Genomic DNA, 19,977 nt, shown 5'->3' on the forward strand with positions numbered 1-19,977 from the left:
ATGATGTTGGTTTTTCAATGATTTCACCATTAACTTTGGTGAGAGTGTTAGTGCAGGAATATTGTGGGAGAGAGAGACATGCATTTTTCTAAGCTGTAGGTCTATGAAAAATTAACGGTGGAAACACACCCAAACTCACAACCATTAACTAATGCAGGATGTCACCGCTGACTGGCTGGCTAATACACTCAAAGTATTGGAAGTAAGCCAATGCTAGAACCCGGCAGTTCCACGGCTTTTAATTCCGGTACCGCATTCCTGGAAATATTACTTGGTCTTGTAATATTCCCATAATGTCTTAGTTCGTACTCTGCGCACACCATGTATTCAAAATGAGGGGAGAAAGAGATAAAGAGCAAAATAAATAAAACTATCTGACGAAGACCAAAGATGTAACATGTAAAATTTACATTTGAACATAATTGCTGCTATTGAGTTTAATTTGGCTAAAAACGTAAATCTTACAAAAAAGAATTAAAAAAAATACATTGAGAAATACTTTGGGGTTTGTGTCATAAGCTTAGTGCGCAGTGAATATTCCATTTTTAACCAATCGCTGACGTCGTGTCTTGATTGTTCGGCAACTGACCCGGAATCTCGGGCTGGAGAAGGATTTGCGCGCTCACATGGGTTCTGCTGCTTGACCTTCGCATTTTGATCACGAAAGAGCTCAAGATTTGAGTATAGTTTGTTGGTTTACAAGCAGACACTTACAACAAACATGGATCTCCTGACGGTTCTCGAGAAGACAACATCGCCGGGTAAAGATAATATGTTAGAGAGCCGGTTGTCGAAAGCCGGCAGTCATCCATTTTCTGTTCGTTTCGGTTAGGTCGGTGATCGTTCTTATAATCAGAATATTGTTAGTACTGATTGTAAATATAATTAAAATGGTACTACTCTTTATGTTGCAGACACTCAAGAGCTTGAAGCTGCCCAGCGGTTTTTAGAGCAAGCGGCACAACAAAATCTTGTAAGTTTAATACGGATGCACGATCATGCAAACCAAGATGGCGGCGCCAACGGATTGTCGAGCACGAGGGCCAGTTGTGCGCCAAAGTCTTGAATTCATTGTCATTTATCAAAAAATCGCGTTCGTTTGTGATTAAAACATAATGGAAGTTTTGCATAGTATGTTGTCGAAGAATTATTCATCTTCATTTGACAAACATGTATAGTCTAGTCATTGATAATGTCGTACCTATGATTTGTGGATTAACTTTGTTCCCCTTTGAGAGACACGTCAGAAACGCCGAACACAAAAAGCCACATGAGTGATTTCATTGAATTTCGCAAAGTGAAAGTAGTCTGTATCTGTTGCAAATCTCAGTCCCTCCTACCCTGATCATTTTCTTGCCAAGTTGTAGAAACTTGTACTGGCAAGTGGCACTGGCAACAAGTTTACTTTGTTCATGGAACTGGAGTGGAAGCAAAACTTAAAATAAAACGCCAAACTCACAACCATTAATAATCAAAAGATTTGCAGAGTGGCCAGGTTTCCTGTTTTGAGCTCTGGACCCATTTATTGTTTGTCAATAGACATTTTCCGGAAATAACTTAGGATTTTAAAGCTTTGTGAAAGAGTTTCACCCCACTTTTGGATGACAAACACCACACACCCAAACTCACAACTATTAATCATTGAAAGATTAGCTAAGAGTGGCCAGATTTCCTGTTTTGAGCACTAGACCCATTTATTTTTGTCAAGAGACGTTTTCCGGAAATAACTTAGGATTTTCAAGCTTTGTTAACCAGTTAAAACCACGATCACAGCGAATAACTGATGAGATATGCGCCCCATTTTCGGATGACAAGCAACTGGTCGGCCAGTTAAATCAACGATCACAGTGAATAACTGACTGATACGTATGAGCAGGGTTCGTACAGAGTCCTTGAACCCTGGAAAACTCCTTGAAAATTGGAAAACCTTTTCCAGGCCTTGAAAAGTGCTTGAAAATAGAGTTTTGTTAAATAGTCATTGAAAAGTACTTGATTTTTCCAAATTGTTGCCTATATACATTTCGTCAGCAGCTTGTCTTATTTAAAAAAAAAAATGTAACCCCCTTTTTTTTCGTCAAATACAGTACACACATTTTGGGAGAATAAAAGATCGAGTGAAAACGAAAGCAGACGAACTAACTATTATTAGTCACCCGTAGTTGCTTTCCTTCCCGGAAGTTAGCAAGGGAAACAACTAGGGAATGACTAATAGTTTGCAGACGCGGAGAACCGCATTAATTTGGGGAAAATCATGTCCTTGAAAAGCATTTATTTGGTCCTGGAAATGTCCTTGAAAACTCCTTGAATTGTATCAGCTCTGCCCTGCAGGAACCCTGGTATGAGAGTTGCGCCCCACTTTCGGATGACAGGCAATTGGTCAACATGTTAAAACCACGATCACGGCAAATAAGTGACCGATATGTATGTTATCCAGTGTCTGCTCTCTATGTCCTTATTTCTTTGAAAAAAATATACACATCAAAGTTTACAATTAGTTGGGGCAATGATCGCCGGTCGACAATAGGTTTTGCCTGAGGTCACGTGAGTATGGAAAACACACCTGCTTTGCAATCACTGCAGGCCATTGCCAGTGAATCATAGCCCTGATGTGCAGATTCTCGGCAGAAAAACGCATATCGAGCATACCACATAACAATTAATATACATGTTGGAGTCAGTTATTCGCTTCCATCGTGGTTTAAACTGGTCAACCACTTAATATTGTTTGTCCCCCTAAAGTTAGGCGCAACTTTTCCAGTCCCACAAAGCTTGGAAATCCTGACAGTTATATTCTAACACCATCTATTTGCAATGGTTGGCAGTCTTTTGGCTAGGAGCTGGATATCTGGTTTATGGGGGAATGTTCTCGGCTGGAAATTCGGGGTCTTATGAAATACAAAATATGAATTAACAATTTATATTATAAATTTGAAGACAAGCAAAGGTAGCTGTGTTGTTTGGAGTATTATTGTCAGAACTTTTTTTCAGCATGGTGATTTTCCTTTCTCTTCATGAAAAAAAATTTGAGTCAAAGACAAAATTCCTTCAGCAAATTTCAAAAAGTAAGAAAAAATGTTTTTAAGAAAACAATACAAGAGAAAACAAGCAAACAATTTCATGTGCACGTAATGACGGAGACCGGCCATTGATGAGGTTTGATCGACTTTGTTTTGTTGAAGAGCAACCTGGAATTATTGCATTATTTATCTTTTGAGTAGGTCTTTGTTGCACAGTGAAATTTTGCTTCAAATAATGCTCATATTGTTGCTTTTTTTCTATACTTGTAGGAGAGGCCACATCAATTCTTCTTAATCCTTTATTGTACAGGGTGTGTTTTTTTTCATTTAGTCTAATTGTTTTGTGTGCTTTTTGTTGTTGACGGGTATGTTTTGACGATTTGTATCAGTTGAAAAAGAAAAAGTAGGTAAACGGGCAATCCAAATTTCTGAGAAAAAAACCCAACTGCACATGTGCTTGTAACTAACATGTTTTATCCAGGTGAGAGAGACAAAATAGTGTGGGTTTTTTTCATGCACAATTTACCTTTCTCCAGAGGGGGTTAAATTCATATCTTCAAGGCCAAAATGGTTCAGCTTTTGGGGGCGTTCTAACTGATGGTGTCAGGACACAAAGGTAGAAGGTCACAGAGTCAGATCTGGTAGTGAGTGTCACATTGAACAGTCGCTGAATGACAGATTTAGCAGTGTTAACATCAAAGTGAGAGGAAGTATCAGTGGATAGAAATGTAACCGGAAGACTTAGTTGAAGCAAGCAGTGTCTGTTGATTGTTTTGTTTAGCCGGAGCTACTGAAATCCCTCTCGGACATTCTGAAACATGGCGGCAACAGCCCAGTGTCCCGCATGCAGGCGGGTCTTCAGCTCAAGAATGCCATCTATTCCAAAGATGTCAGTGTGCGAGCTGTCCATCAACAGCGTTGGCTGCAGTTCCCCGAAGAGATCAGGACTCATGTCAAACAAAATGTAAGTGATGTTTTGTTCTGTCATTGTTTTTACTTTTGCCTTTTATTTCAGGATTAGGGGGGGGGGGGGTACAAGAGATAAATTACTTGTCAAGTTCTCTGACTTGTAAGAAGTGATGAGCGAGAGCAGGTGTTAGGCACCAAGTGCAAAAATCACCTCCATTTGTGTTTTTCCATCATGCTGAAGCGCCAGTGCAATGGAATGCATGCACAGTATGGGAGAATGTTGTAAATGCTGTGTGGAGTACATTAGTTTTTTTGAAAAGACGTAAAGTTTTTCTGAGAATGCTTCAAGTGGGGTTTCTAGGTCTGATATTTCGTAGTTTTTAAAGAATGGACTAGTTTGTCGATAGGCTTTTCTACTCCGTCATTTGCACAAATGCATTTGCGAGAATATTGTGTTGCAAATAATTCTCTGTGTGTCTATCTAGGTGCTGGAGAGCCTTGGCACAGAGACGCTTCGACCCAGCTCTGCAGCCCAGTGTGTGGCATGCATCGCCTGTGCTGAGCTGCCACACGGTCTGTGGCCTGAACTCATCCAGTGTTTGCTACGCAACGTCACCAACCCCTCGTCCACAGAGATGATGAAAGAATCCACACTGGAGGCCATTGGGTACATCTGCCAGGATATCGTAAGTTCAGATGATTCTAGATGTTTTCTCAGGTGAGATGCAGACAAATGTTCATCACAACAAAGGGGGAAAAGCTCGTTTACTTCTTCTAGATGATATGGTCCGTACTAAGATGCACAGCAAAGTAAAACTATGGTAACACGTACCCTGGTATTATCATAAGTGTAAAACTAAACTATTAAAGAATATGATGTGAAAAGGGTTTAGTGAGCTGATGAACCGTTATGATTTGTCATGCACAGTGACTATGTATATCAAGGTGCTTTCTTATTGCAGGAGCCAGAAATTTTGCAGCCACAAAGCAATGAGATTCTCACAGCAATTGTACATGGCATGAAGAAAGAGGAACCCAGGTGAGTCTCGAATAACCTAATCAGTTTAGTTCTACGTTGAATACTGTGGCCTTGGTCTGGATTGCATGACAATCTTAATTATGTTTGTCTGTAGCTGAGAGTATAAAAGGTAGTGCATAGTTCAGGTGTGACAAACAAGATCCACTTCCTGGTATTGAAACCACTTGGCAAAGTATTGAGCATTCACATTGCAGACCCATACCTAAAGGTACATCTGTGAAGGAGTGCCTTGTTGTCTCTTGGAACTAAGATGCAGTCAAAAACTAGAGACTTTGGGCGAGGTTTGATCAGTTGACGATCAGTCTTTTCCAATTGTTGGAATAGCAAAATAAGTGACTTTCACAAATAGTTCAGTGCACAATATTTTCAGAGTTTTGGAAATAACTGACTTTTGGTTTCATGTAGTATGCCGTTGTCATACTCCTGTTTACGGCACATTTCTCCTTGAGCAATGGAGGTTTTCTTCATAATGTTCCCTTAGATTAGACGATTAAAAAGATGACTCCATGGCTCATGGTTGTTATTTATTTGCAGTAACCATGTCCGTCTTGCCGCCACCAACGCTCTTCTCAACTCCCTTGAATTCACAAAAGCCAATTTTGACAAAGAAGTAAGTATTTCTAATCTGGATATTGAGACCCCTGTAGTCAAAAATTGTCTTATTCGGTAGAAGAAGAAAAATAGTTCTAGCAATGTTAATAGTAACATTTTGTAAAGCTCAAGTACATGTGCTAAACGGTTGCTTTCAAAATGTGTTACAACAGTTTTGGTAAGTGTATTTGTGGATGTCAAATTAAACATGTACCTTGCTATTTACAGACTGAGCGACACTTCATCATGCAAGTGGTGTGTGAGGCAACCCAGTCTACAGACACAAGAGTAAGTACAGCAGCTCTTGGTTCGGTGAGTGCATTTGATATTTGCAATACAGTGAAACCTCTATCTAACGACTTTGTAAATATAACAAAAATGAAGCCTCTAACGACTTTGGAAATATACCCCAAAAATGTGGTTGTATAACAAGGGGTTCGTCAAGTAGAGTTTTGGTTTGGTAAGCCCATGTAGCGGGTCAGTCATGGGTCTGGAATGTTCGGGGCATTTTCCTTGATGCTGCCTGCTGTGTGATCATGATCTTCCATTAATTGACTATGGTACCTTGTTGACTCTTACATTATTTACATACCCATTCAATACAAAACTGAAAAATCCAGCCATATAACTAACTGCTCTGCAATCAAATGTTTTGCGGGTAAACAGACCTGCTCCAAATGAAACAATACACCAACATCATTGCTACCCATACAATACCAGATGCAGTTTAGGTAAAATTTCAAGAGCAGTGTCCCAAACAAAGGGTACCAAACTTTGCAGGCATTAAGAACCCTGTCAATGCGTTGAAACTGCTGGAAAATTATAGAGAAAGGCTTTGACTTTGAAATCGGACGAAATCAACAAACTTTATTTTCAAGTTACACAGTCGACTGTACACTGAGTGAGCCAAGTTTTTACCGACGCGATTCAGCAAAGAATTTATTGATTGAAACGACTGCATGTTTGATATATCATTTGGAATTCGTTATGTCACTTCAAATTTGTTTTGTAAGGAGATGGCAAGGCCTACAGAATAAAACAAAGTTCAGGCAAATTTGTTTTCTTCACACAAAATAATAATAAAGTTTACTTTTAGTAATATGATGAAAAACCCTTGGCTGTCAATCGACGTTTTCCGGAAATAACTAAGAAAATACAAGAAAAATCAGCCGTAAAATCGAGGGGGCCTCATGGTAGAGAGCGGTCCTTAGGGGAGGTTCCACTGTAATGTTTTTGTAGGTTGCCAATAATTACTTAATGCTGTAAACAGTATCATCTGAATTTATCTTTCTGAAATGGCTTGTTTCTTGCAGTTCTGTATTTTACTGCACATATCTTACTATGTATAAAAATGCAGTCAATATCGCAGACGGGCGCAGTGGCGTGGTGGTAAGACGTCGGCCTCCTAATCGGGAGGTCGTGAGTTCGAATCCCGGTCGCTGCCGCCTGGTGGGTTAAGAGTGGAGATTTTTCCGATCTCCCAGGTCAACTTATGTGCAGACCTGCTAGTGACTTAACTCCCTTCGTGTGCACACGCAAGCACAAGACAAGTGCGCACGGAAAAGATCCTGTAATCCATGTCAGAGTTCGGTGGGTTATAGAAACACGAAAATACCCAGCATGCTTCCTCCGAAAGCGGCGTATGGCTGCCTAAAGGGCGGGGTAAAAACGGTCATACACGTAAAAATCCACTCGTGCTAAAAACATGAGTGAACGTGGGAGTCTAAGCCCATGAACGAAGAAGAAGAAGAAGCTTGCTAAACTAAACTGCATTTGTTAGACATAATAGTATTCTTGTCAAATGCAATGTTAAAAAAGTTGTTACTTTTCTTTTAAATGTTTGAGTGTTGAGTGCACATGGTATGTGTACAACAGTTTTCAGTATGATAACCATTGTGTTGTCTTGTGAGAAAGAGAATGTATTGTGTGAATTTTCTTGCCCTAAATGTGTCTCTGCCATATTCATTCCAGGTTCGGGTTGCAGCTCTACAGTGTTTGGTGAAGATCATGTCACTTTTTTACCAGTACATGAAGCATTACATGGGACCTGCCCTGTTCGCTGTGAGTCAGATTGTTTGTTGTATTATAAAATTTGTGTGGTACTCTTGAAAGTACTACAGATAGTAAAAACTTGCGATTAACAAATATCAATGTGTTATTCAATGTGATGGTACAAGAGACAATTCCTCGGATAACGTAATGAGTAATTGAAACTAGAGTTCTGCTTGCACTGCTTTGAATATCAGAGTTGACTAAATTTATGGTTAAATTTTGTTTTCTATGCAGATCTAGGGAGAGGATGTTTAGCTTCTGTAAACTCATGATGATTATCTTTGTGTGCAGATCACAATAGAAGCCATGGAGAGCGATGTAGATGAGATTGCTCTGCAGGGCATCGAGTTTTGGTCCACAGTCTGTGATGAAGAGGTTGACCTGGCAATAGAGTTGTCAGAGGTAAGCAGATTCATGTTGTCTGCAAAGAAAACGAAAACAAAATTAATGTGTGTGTGTACTGAATTTTCTGGCTGCTAATGATGAACAATAACCCTTTGTGTGATTTGGACTGTGATAAATTGATTAGTCTTACTGAAGTGGCCAATCAGACTGATATTTAAGGGATACATACTGGTTTATTCCAGAACTAGCCCTGTCGAAGAGACGAAACAAACTGAAAGGAGAGCGAACATTTGAGATTGACTGCGAGTGTGTCATTGATCCTCACACAGGGATCTGTCGGGGATATTGCTCCGACCTTGTTCTCTCTCCCTCACCCAGTAAAGAAAGGAAGGAGTAAATATTGCTGACATGTACTGTGGCCTTTAATTTGATGCATCTTACTTTTATGTGGCAGGCAGCGGAGCAAGGGCGACCGCCAGAACGAACAAGCATGTTCTATGCCAAGGGAGCGTTGCAATACTTGGTGCCTCTGCTGCTTGCAACCTTGGCCAAACAGGTGGGTTATATTCATTGTTTTTTTCCTCCTGCTGGATGGATTGCCCTGAAAAATTATTCTTGTTTCAGTGTCATTGGCAGACATATGGACCTTCAAATGATAGGCAATTTTCAGAGGTTTAATTTAAATTCATTTTGAAGCAGATCTGTTAAAATGAAAACCTCCCTGCTAACGATGATTTATGATCTGCACTCCGTTACAGTATAACCCATGATTTTGAAGGTAAGTAAACCACTAAAAGAAGTATCAACTAGGAAACCTGGCTGCACTTCCTGAGACAGTTGCGCAAGTTCCGTATGTCACAGCAAATCATCGCGCAGTCGTTGAGAGCACCCTGTGTTTTTCTATCACGGTCTGGTATGGCAGCACCACTGAGAAAGAGAAACAGCTACTGGAGAGCATTGTGCGGACAGCCTCCAAGGTCGCGGGCTGTGACTTCCCTTCCGTTGCCTCTATTTTTGAGTTGCGCTCAGGTCGAAAAGCAGGAAAGATTGTTCGCGACCCCTCCCACCCGGCAAACCACTTCTTCGAGCCTCTTCCATCTGGTAGGCGCTACAGAGCTTTGAAAGCCAGAACTAGTCGCTTTCGCTCTAGCTTCATCCCCCATGCTGTACTGACAACTCCTGTAGTGAAGACGTTGTAATATACTGTAGTTATAGGATTGGGGGGGGGGGGTTCTTTTGTTACTTAGTCCTTTCACTGCATTCCATTACTGTTCTCATAACTTGTGATAGTGGAAGTATGTGGAATGGTCCTTATTTTTTAGGTGCTTGAGTAGTTCTGTGATGGTAGTACTTTTTGTGCAATGTGACTCTAGGTTCAGGTGCTTGAGTAGATCTGTGATAGTCTGTTAATACTGTTGTTTTAAACTGTCTAACTGGCTAGATTATGATTATATAATTTTATGTGATGATCTGACTAAATGATAATAATTACGTGTACTACTTACTTTTAAATGGATTATAATTTTTGAGTCACTTGAGAAAAAGTGACTATGTAATCGGTCAGTGTTAGTCTGTCCGGCCGGCCGGCCGTAGACACCACCTTAACGTTGGACTTTTCTCGGAAACTATCAAAGCGATCGGGCTCATATTTTGTTTAGTCGTGACCTCCAATGACCTCTACACTTTAACGATGGTTTCGTTGACCTTTGACCTTTTTCAAGGTCACAGGTCAGCGTCAAAGGAAAAATTAGACATTTTATATCTTTGACAAAGTTCATCGGATGTGATTGAAACTTTGTAGGATTATTCTTTACATCAAAGTATTTACATCTGTAGCCTTTTACGAACGTTATCAGAAAAACAAGGGAGATAACTAGCCTTTTCTGTTCGGCAACACACAACTTAACGTTGGGCTTTTCTCGGAAACTATAAAAGTGACCGGGCTCAAATTTTATGTGAACGTGACTCATTGTGTTGTGAATAGCAATTTCTTCCTGTCCATCTGATGCCTCATATAATATTCAGAACTGCGAAAGTGACTCGATCGAGCGTTTGCTCTTCTTGTTAGGTATTGTTCTAGTATTCACTAATGTTGCATTGATATTACTGGCACCCCTTTTAAACTGATATGGTTTTTACCTTTACAAGGCGACGATGTGAATTTGTGATGTAGATATGTGGCTGGTTATGTGTGAGTATGTAAATAATTGTGTGTGTGTGTGTGTGAGTTGTGTCTGTGTGTGCATGACAGTGTAATGTACGTATGTATGCATGCATGGTGATGTGTGTCTGCATATGTGTCTGGTTGGTTTTTATTTTATTTTTACCGTGCCGTGCCAAGATGAAATCCTTTTGCAAAATTGGTGAATAAATATCTTGTATCTTATGGTAAATGTGTAGGCGTCACAGTTCACTATTGCTTTGTGCTCTTTCATTTCATGCAACATGAATCGCCTCTGTTAGTACTTAGTGATTTAGCACTCACAGTCCCAAGTGCTGTGGAAACAGTACACAGGAAGTCATGCAGCTTAGTCTGTGATTGTGGATGTTTCAAAGTGTTTCTTTGTGTGTGTGTTGTAGGAAGAGTATGATGACGATGATGAGTGGAATCCCTGCAAAGCGGCAGGCGTGTGTCTGATGTTGATGGCAACCTGCTGTGAGGATGACGTCGTTCCCCACGTTCTGCCCTTCGTGAAAGACAACATCAGACATGCTGACTGGCGGTATAGAGATGCTGCTGTCATGGCCTTTGGTGAGTCTTCATTGTTGCTCATTTTGGTTTGAGCTTAGAGTAAGATCTAGTCCATCATGAGCTTAAAGTTTCTTTGGAAATCTAAGCAAAATGTCGGCGGCAGGAGTGATTTTTGTTTGCTTTGTTTCCACTAAGACATTGGTTGGATTATCTATTGAAGGTCTGTGACTGTAAGTGTTGTGTTGTCATGCTCTCTGTCTTTAAACAAGAATCTGAACAAGTGCGTTCAGTTTGGTGTACCTGTCACTCGACTAGACTTCATTATTTCAAAATTAGAGAAAATTTGAAGCACAATTTTAATGAACCACAGTGGACCAATATGGTTGAATCATTTGGATTGAATTGAGAAAAGGACCAGTACTTGTCAAACATATATGAGTTAATTAGTGCGCAATGGGCTTTTCAATCTCTGTTAAAAAAGTTTATGAAAATATCCCCATGTGCTACCTGGGGCGCCCCACAGCTTTGTCATCTTTCCTGTGTTGCCTTTGTGTCCAGGTTCCATCTTGGAAGGCCCTGACCCAGAGAAGTTGAAGCCAATCGTGGAGCAAGCCATGCCCATGCTGATTGAGCTGCTGACCGACGGCAGCGTGGTGGTACGCGACACAGCTGCCTGGACAGTGGGCAGGGTGTGCGAGATGCTGCCTGACGCGGTCATCAACGAGAACTGCCTCAATCCCCTCCTGATGGCGCTCATCAAAGGGCTGGAGGCTGAGCCTCGTGTTGCCAGCAACATCTGTTGGGTAGGTTTACACTGTTGCTTGCTTTAGGCGTGAAGGAAAAAGGAGTGTTCTGGGGTGATGTGCATGAGGATGTGCCAAACTGGGTGAAAATCAATCGCTGGGTCAGATTGGTGAAATCTCAACTAGTCAGACTTAGCGCTTCCTTCCTTCCTGCCCAGTTGGACATTTTTGTGTTAAGTGCCCTGTATGAAAATACAACATGATTTGTGTTTTTTTGCTTTTGCCATTTGAACATGCATGTGGATTTGTTTTCCTTCTGTAGGAATTCTATGAGAAAAATTCGGCTTACTCTATTCAGACTTGCACCCAAGTACCAAAAACAGGTATTTTCTGTTAACTGTGATCATAGACATGCCCCTTCTCTTTTAGGCCTTTTCCAGTTTAGCAGAGGCTGCCTATGAGAGTGCCGACACTGCAGATGAAACTTCCGAGCCAGAAACTTACTGCTTGTCAACTTACTTTGAAACCATGGTACAGAGGTTACTGGAAACAACAGACAGGTTAGTTGACCTTAGAATATGAATTCCTTCCTGCTTGAATGTTAAAATAAAATGTTCAGATGGGGACAGTGGCTAGATACGTTAGATAGGTTTTCTGTTTTAACTAATTTTGAAGTGATGTCACATGAAGAGTTTCTAGCATATTTATATATTGTTCTTATATAATAGAGGCATATGCTGATCTGAAAATTCTTGCTCTTTGCAGACCTGATGGAAATCAACACAATCTACGAAATGCAGCATATGAAGCTTTGATGGAGCTTGTCAAAAACAGTCCAAAAGTAAGTACTTCACTTCTGTCAGTTGCAAATCTAATGAGAACCCTTGTAAAGGGTTGAAAGTCATGTCACTGTATCCAACAATTTCCTATTTTTCATTTGTGGGTTCTTGAATTTTGAAGCAGAAGTTTCATTATTTCGCATATTTTGGGAAATGTGACATACCCAGGGATGTCGTTAGGCGTCGGACATCGGACATATAACGATGAAAATCCCCAAATGTCCGATTCACATTGCCGCATGTCGGTCAGATGTCCTATCGTTTTAGCCTGAGCGTGGTCATTGTCCGATATGTACTCCATTCCTTCGGACAGCGCGATATTCGTTAATTTTCATTTCAAGATACAAATCTTCTAAAAGACCGAACGCTCTCGTGTTCAGCTGACACTGAAGTTGTCAGTGCCGCGTGCGGATCTTTTCTTTTGTCGAGAATTCCCGAACCGTTTGCGGTATGCGCCGTTTGGGTATAACCGTCTGGGTGCAGCGCACTGATCTAAAAATAGTGGATTCTTTTTAGATCAGTGCATGCTACAGGAGTACGGGAGACAACTCCAACTGACTAAATTTGTAGTCTGCTTTTGTTTTCGATACAAGACGAAGCACTGAATTATGCCGCTGAAAAAAAACTAAAGCCTGCAAAAGATCAGCATTAGATCAAACCGATCATTTTGTTTGTCAACTTTTATCCAAATCATGCAGTATTTAATCAAAGTACGAGCTCTGAAGTTGTTCATGTTGGTTTCTTTTTTGTGGTTTCTTTGAAACTGAACAAATACAACATTATACGCACACTGTGTTGATGTATTTACTATATTATGTGTGTGTTCTACAGCGCGCGCGTGGGTGTGTGTGTGTGCGTGTGTGTGTGGGCGCATGACTTTGGAACAATTCCATGGAATGTGTTATAAGCTGTTTGGCGCAAATTCATAATGTCCTATTACACTTTCTGAAAGCGGTCAAATGTCCTATTGATGCTGAAGAACTCAGGACATTTGTCCTATAGGTATGAATTTGTAGCAACATCCCTGCATACCTAAAACATGAACACATGCACACACACACACTTGCACACATAGAGATGTGTACAGAAGGCATGAAAAAGTCATGTCTTGGAAAAAAAAAGAGGAATGAAGTGTTTGTCTACTTTCACATACCGACTTCTAAATTTGTCTCATTTTATTAGATCTATACTAATATTGTGTTGTACGTTTATCAGGTTTGATATGTGCTGATGTTTGTATTTCAGGATTGCTATGTGATAGTCCAAAAGACAACAGTGATCATCCTGGAGAGGTTAGAGCGGGTGTTGGGAATGGAGGTGAGTGTGCAAGATGGCTGTTGTATGCAGTAGAACTGCGTTGTTAAAAGTTGTGTTCCGAACCGCCTTAAGATTGAATCCGAGAAAAACATTCTTAGAAGAAAGTAATTGATCAACTATCTATCCGAGTCAGTTTCAACGTTGCTTCACTTTTCCAGTGTTCTAGCTGCCAGAAGAATTGTCTTTAAATTTCGTGTTCGGTCATCATTATTAGAAGCGCTTTGCTCCTCGACCCCATCCAGTTTTCAATTGTTCTTTTCCTCAGTTGGTCCTCGGTTTAAGTACTGCCGCCTTTATGTGTCTGTTCTCCATTGATTTGCTTTTGTCTTCCCAGATTGGGTTTGTGTTTATACCTTGGTGTGTACTTCGCTTACACTTCAGAGGGAGTGAATTTGTTCAGGTCTTGGACTGTTTGTGTCACTGCTACCGTTTAGCTTACTGTGCTTGTTTTTATTTGTACTTGCAGGCAGCAATACAGTCCACAAATGACAGAGTCCAGTACAATGATCTACAGTCACTTCTGTGTGCCACATTACAGGTCAGTGGAAATAAAAATATCTGCAGAGTTGATAGGTTTTTAGACTTCTCTTGTGGGAAGCAGTACATGCATGGACCAGTCAGTATCTATTATCCTTTACTTGCAGAATGGTTCTGTCTGTGTTGATACTAAAATTGTCTGAACACCAAAACTGGGGTTGCCATCTGTTGGGTGAGGTTATCTTTAGAGATGAATGTTCCCGTCTGGAAATAAAGAATTACAAAATTATTTCAGTTTTTGAGTCACTTGAGAAAAAGTGACTATGTAATCGGTCAGTGTTAGTCTGTCCGGCCGGCCGGCCGTCCGTAGACACCACCTTAACGTTGGACTTTTCTCGGAAACTATCAAAGCGATCGGGCTCATATTTTGTTTAGTCGTGACCTCCAATGACCTCTACACTTTAACGATGGTTTCTTTGACCTTTTTCAAGGTCACAGGTCAGCGTCAAAGGAAAAATTAGACATTTTATATCTTTGACAAAGTTCATCGGATGTGATTGAAACTTTGTAGGATTATTCTTTACATCAAAGTATTTACATCTGTAGCCTTTCACGAACGTTATCAGAAAAACAAGGGAGATAACTAGCCTTTTCTGTTCGGCAACACACAACTTAACGTTGGGCTTTTCTCGGAAACTATAAAAGTGACCGGGCTCAAATTTTATGTGAACGTGGCTCATTGTGTTGTGAATAGCAATTTCTTCCTGTCCATCTGATGCCTCATATAATATTCAGAACTGCGAAAGTGACTCGATCGAGCGTTTGCTCTTCTTGTTAATTTTTTTTTTAATTTAAGCTGTTGTGATGTGGGTTTCTTTTAAGCTGTTCTGGATGTAAAAATGGGAGCAAAACTTGAACACATGGTCTGGGGGCAGATTTGTTCTGGTTCTGAACGTTAGCTGTCTTCCCTGTATCTTTGAGCTGCCGAGAGGTATCATCTGGCAGTTGAGGTGATGAGTTGTGTTATGAAACATGTTGAAAACAAGAAGCCTTTGATTTTCAGAGTGTTGTACGGAAAATGACACCAGATGATGCGCCGAAGATCTCTGACCAGATCATGACGGCCTTGCTCAGCATGTTCCAGAACACCAGCGGCAAATCAGGCAACGTGCAGGAAGATGCACTTGTAGCTGTTTCAACACTTTGTGAAGGTGGGTGCCGGCTTTTGTCATCATTCAGTCATTTGTGAATGCTGTCCTGAGTGTTTTGTGCAGTCGTAAAGACCTGCTAGTGGAAATTATCCTTGTGAATGAAAGGGTAACAAAGAAGTGATTAAACGAGACAAAAGTTGATCAATGCTTTCAAAGAATGAGGGTTAATTGTAATATTATTGCTTTCATACATTACAGAAATACATAGGGGATTTGAGTATACTGCTTTGGATAACAATGTTTTGTTGTTTTTCAGTCCTGGGAGAAAACTTTGAGAAGTATTTGGAAGCCTTCAAACCTTACCTATTGCTGGGCTTGAAAAATTACGCTGAGTACCAGGTACAGTACACAGTTTTGTCCTGTGGCCACATTGTTGTGCTCATTGTCTCCTGTTTCCTTATCAAATGAATAAGAAGGGGTTTGGAATATTCGTGCAGGTTTATTTTGCTTTTAGGATGGCTAACAATTATATTCTGTGTTGGGCTGCAACAGGCTTTTGTTAGTCAGGCAGCGTGTTGGGTCACCCAACAGATTTGTGAATTAGCACAATGATCAGTGGTTTGGCGAATTGCAGTTGTGGCAGTAAGTAATGGTCTTGTTGATGTGCAGGTGTGTTTGGCAGCTGTAGGTCTGATAGGAGACATGTGTCGAGCTTTGGGCCTCAAGATGTTGCCATTCTGCAATGAACTCATGATGGTGCTCCTGGAAAATCTGGGTGTGAGTATTTGAGCGTGTTTGACACTATTGAATCGAGCTGCCAACTGATGCGTAGCAGGCTACATTTCAAGAAAAATTGCTACGCTGAAAGAAATAATCACAAGCGTGCAACAGTTTGCTCTTTCTTGCGAGTCCTGGTACTCATTTCTGATTCTCACTGTGTAGCTGTCAGAATTTGTGTCATAAAGCATTGTCCCCACTGAAAAGTGGCACTGCAGACAGTCTTTATTTATCTAAATAAAAAATTTTTAAATGTATATATTCTTGCGCGAAATGGCTCTTAATGTGGATATGCAAATACAGTTTAGACAATGCTACACTAAAACACCACTTTTAGAATTAAAAAAAATATATAAATTGCTACGCTTGAGGATTTTACAAGGGTTGGCAGGTTACCAACACAATTGTTAAGCACTTTCAAGATTTTGTTAAAGGAATGGCATGGCAGATAAATGAGCATTTTCGGGAATAAAAAATGAGAACACACTTTAACTGAAAGTAAGGATGCTTTTTTGTATTTACTGTTTCTTGTTTCATGCATTTGAGGAATCAGTTCTCAACAGACTAGTGGTGTTTTCATTTCTGACTGTAGATTGCAGAGGTTAGAGGAGATGCTTGCAGTATTTGATGTTGATTCTGTTTCTTTTAGAACGAGAGCGTCCACAGATCGGTGAAGCCTCAGATCCTGTCAGTGTTTGGTGACGTGGCTCTGGCCATTGGTCCTCACTTCAAACCCTACCTGGAGGTGGTGCTGACCACTCTGCAACAAGCGTCACAGGCCCAGGTGGACAAGGTAGGCCCCATCTACAAGTCTTGTACCTTCATAAAGTAGAGCTGAGCTAAACCTCGTGGAGTAACATCTCCATTGCTGTCAAGTTTTTGACTGTTTTCTGCAGATATTAAATCGGCAACTGTCTCTTTAATATTCTCTTCATTTTCTTTCGTCAACTTTTTTAAAAGTTGGAATCATGATTGATCATTTGTTGATAGATGTATCCTCTACTCTTTGGCCAATGATGACAACATGCCTTCACAGTGAATTACCGTGTGCATGTGATTAGTCTTCCTGAGGCAACATGAGGGAGAAACTATGTTTTTTTTACATGCAGTTCACTCTGCTTTATCTGTTGCCTACTCTTTGCTTGACTTGCCATCTTCCCTTTGTTGACTGCATTGGGTTATGAAGAGGATTCGGAAGGCTCCATGAATAGGCATGACTTTTTTTTTACGGCATTTTACTGGTAAGGATTAAAGTTATGGAAGAGACCAGTTAGTGTGTGTATGGTCAGCCTGTGGTGTGTGTGTGCAGACGGACTATGATATGATTGACTACCTGAATGAGCTGCGGGAAGGCTGCTTGGAAGCGTACACTGGCATTGTGCAGGGATTGAAAGGAGACGGCGATACCCTTAGTCGTGAGTTCACCTCATCACATTGGCAAACATACAGTTTAGTTAGAATTTAATACTACTAGTTAGGCAGTGTAAAAAGGCAGAAGTCGCTCATGGTAAGGAATTTAAAACTAAAAAGCACATTGAGCATATTACCAGTGAGGCAGATGGCTTACAGGCTGTTATTCATTTCAGAGGTTGAAGAAATTGAGAGAAGTTTGTGATATGGCGAACATGGTCTGGGTGAATGGGCCAGTGTACGTTGCGAGACTGGAGAGAAAGTGGGGAGACGTGTGGAGGCTTGATCCACTCTTTTCAGTTGCCTTATCAAGTCTGTGCTCTCTGGCTATCTCCCATAGAATTGCAGCTCATTACACCATGTGCCAATAGCTTCAACGGATGAGATGTACATTACTCTTGCCTGTGTTTTGCAGCTGACATCAACCTGCTGCAGCCCCACGTTACACACATCATCTCCTTCATTGAGCACATCAGCATGGATGAGGACAAGAGTGACAGCAACATAGCTGCTTGCTGTGGCCTGCTTGGGTGAGTGTTCAGCAAATTGAGTTTTCAATCAGCTGAGACTACCAATATGCTGGTTTTGTCAACTTTTTTTCAGTTGGAATCACGAGTAATCTTTTGTTGATAAACCTATTCTCTACTCTTTGGCCAATGATGACAACATGCCTTCACAGTGAATTACCGTGTGCATGTGATTAGTCTTCCTGAGGCAACACGTAAGGGTGAAATGTTTTTGACTCACATGCGAAGCAAAAGTGAGTCTATGTACTCACCCGAGTCGTCCGTCCGTCCGGACGTCCGTCCGTCCGTCCGTCCGTCCGGAAAACTTTAACGTTGGATATTTCTTGGACACTATTCAGTCTATCAGTACCAAATTTGGCAAGATGGTGTATGATGACAAGGCCCCAAAAAAACATACATAGCATCTTGACCTTGCTTCAAGGTCAAGGTTGCAGGGGCCATAAATGTTGCCTAAAAAACAGCTATTTTTTACATTTTTCCCATTTTCTCTGAAGTTTTTGAGATTCAATACCTCACCTATATATGATATATAGGGCAAAGTAAGCCCCATCTTTTGATACCAGTTTGGTTTACCTTGCTTCAAGGTCAAGGTCACAGGAGCTCTTCAAAGTTGGATTGTATACATATTTTGAAGTGACCTTGACCCTGAACTATGGAAGATAACTGTTTCAAACTTAAAAATTATGTGGGGCACATGTTATGCTTTCATCATGAGACACATTTGGTCACATATGATCAAGGTCAAGGTCACTTTGACCCTTATGAAATGTGACCAAAATAAGGTAGTGAACCACTAAAAGTGACCATATCTCATGGTAGAAAGAGCCAATAAGCACCATTGTACTTCCTATGTCTTGAATTAACAGCTTTGTGTTGCATGACCTTGGATGACCTTGACCTTGGGTCAAGGTCACATGTATTTTGGTAGGAAAAATGTGTAAAGCAGTTCTTAGTGTATGATGTCATTGCTAGGTTTAGTTATTTGACCATGTCAAGGTCAAGCATGTGAGTCGTATGGGCTTTGCCCTTCTTGTTTTTCATGCAGTTCACTTTGCTTTATCTGTTGTCTACTCTTTGCTTGACTTGCCATCTTCCCTCTGTTAACTGCATTGGGTTATGAAGAGGATTTCGAAGGCTCCATGAGAAGACGTGACTTTCTTTTCTTTTTTTTTTTTTTACTGTTGAGGATTAAGGTTGTGGAAGAGACCAGTTAGCGTGTGCTATCAAGAATCAGTTCTGTTTTTGCACTTGCATTATTATGGAGGATTAAAGTGGTATTTGTCATTTGAAGAAAGTGGGTTTAAACCAGACATGTCCTTCCATATGCAGAATTCATTTCTTGGTGCTCGGGTCAGAATTGCAAGTCTGTTGACAAAAGGGTCTGATCTTTGTTTTGAGGTTAGTCGACTCTAGCTTTGAGTTTCAATTGGTTGGCAAAATCTTCCATCAGCAATTTTTGAATAAGTTAAAATTGCCGTGATGTGAAAGCATTTAGCTTTACTCTTGTGAAAGGAGCTAGCGGCAGGTGTCCGAAGACTTAACGGAATTGTTCCCTGTGTGCAGTGACTTGTGCACAGCCTTCTCGACCAGCATCATGCCCATGCTGGAGAAGGAGACCATCCAGAGCTTGCTGACCCAGGGCCGACGTTCCAAGGTGCAGAAAGCCAAGACCCTGGCCACCTGGGCCACCAAGGAGATTCGCAAACTCAAAAATACATCTTGGTAGGTATATTTACTCGGTTGTTGTACAGTGGTACCTCCCAGAACGACCTCTATTTTACGGCTCCCTCAACATTACAGCCTATTTATTTCTGACAGATTATTTTTCTGTTTATTTCTTAGTATTTTTCACCTCTATAGTGCATCCCCCTTGCTGTGAAGACATACGACGGACCATCAGTTGACTTTCATAGACTTTTCCCTAGATTATTATGATTTTGGTTCACATAAATTTCATCTCCAGTCGAGTCATTACGGAAAAACGTACTGAAATCCTCTTACACCACAACTTTGGCGGCCCGCAAACCCATGGTTTTTCATATCTATTTTAGCACATAACTTTGTCTCAATAATGCTCATTTCCGGGATCTT

At 40.7% G+C, this 19,977-nt stretch overlaps 1 protein-coding gene across 3 annotated transcripts in view; it reads left to right on the top strand.

Annotated features, from left to right (window-relative positions):
• The first annotated feature begins 571 nt into the window (after positions 1-571).
• The window catches only part of LOC138958669 (importin subunit beta-1-like), a 32,890-nt gene continuing 13,484 nt past the window's right edge, over positions 572-19,977 (top strand). Inside the window, exons 1-23 of one of the 3 annotated variants that reach the window (XM_070329894.1) lie at positions 572-761; positions 915-973; positions 3,799-3,981; positions 4,412-4,612; positions 4,889-4,965; positions 5,500-5,575; positions 5,785-5,868; positions 7,528-7,617; positions 7,900-8,010; positions 8,408-8,509; positions 10,534-10,705; positions 11,204-11,448; positions 11,818-11,948; positions 12,154-12,229; positions 13,473-13,544; positions 14,011-14,082; positions 15,085-15,232; positions 15,489-15,571; positions 15,842-15,949; positions 16,599-16,742; positions 17,259-17,364; positions 17,775-17,889; positions 19,450-19,608. In XM_070329894.1, coding sequence (XP_070185995.1) covers positions 722-761; positions 915-973; positions 3,799-3,981; positions 4,412-4,612; positions 4,889-4,965; positions 5,500-5,575; positions 5,785-5,868; positions 7,528-7,617; positions 7,900-8,010; positions 8,408-8,509; positions 10,534-10,705; positions 11,204-11,448; positions 11,818-11,948; positions 12,154-12,229; positions 13,473-13,544; positions 14,011-14,082; positions 15,085-15,232; positions 15,489-15,571; positions 15,842-15,949; positions 16,599-16,742; positions 17,259-17,364; positions 17,775-17,889; positions 19,450-19,608 — 2,654 coding nt within the window. In that variant the 5' untranslated portion in view covers positions 572-721. The remainder of the gene's footprint in view (positions 762-914; positions 974-3,798; positions 3,982-4,411; positions 4,613-4,888; positions 4,966-5,499; positions 5,576-5,784; positions 5,869-7,527; positions 7,618-7,899; positions 8,011-8,407; positions 8,510-10,533; positions 10,706-11,203; positions 11,449-11,817; positions 11,949-12,153; positions 12,230-13,472; positions 13,545-14,010; positions 14,083-15,084; positions 15,233-15,488; positions 15,572-15,841; positions 15,950-16,598; positions 16,743-17,258; positions 17,365-17,774; positions 17,890-19,449; positions 19,609-19,977) is intronic. The other 2 variants (XM_070329895.1, XM_070329896.1) reach the window with 2 other exon arrangements.

The sequence above is a fragment of the Littorina saxatilis genome, linkage group LG2 (genome assembly GCF_037325665.1).
Source record: "Littorina saxatilis isolate snail1 linkage group LG2, US_GU_Lsax_2.0, whole genome shotgun sequence".
In the NCBI taxonomy this organism is placed as follows: Eukaryota; Metazoa; Mollusca; class Gastropoda; order Littorinimorpha; family Littorinidae; genus Littorina; species Littorina saxatilis.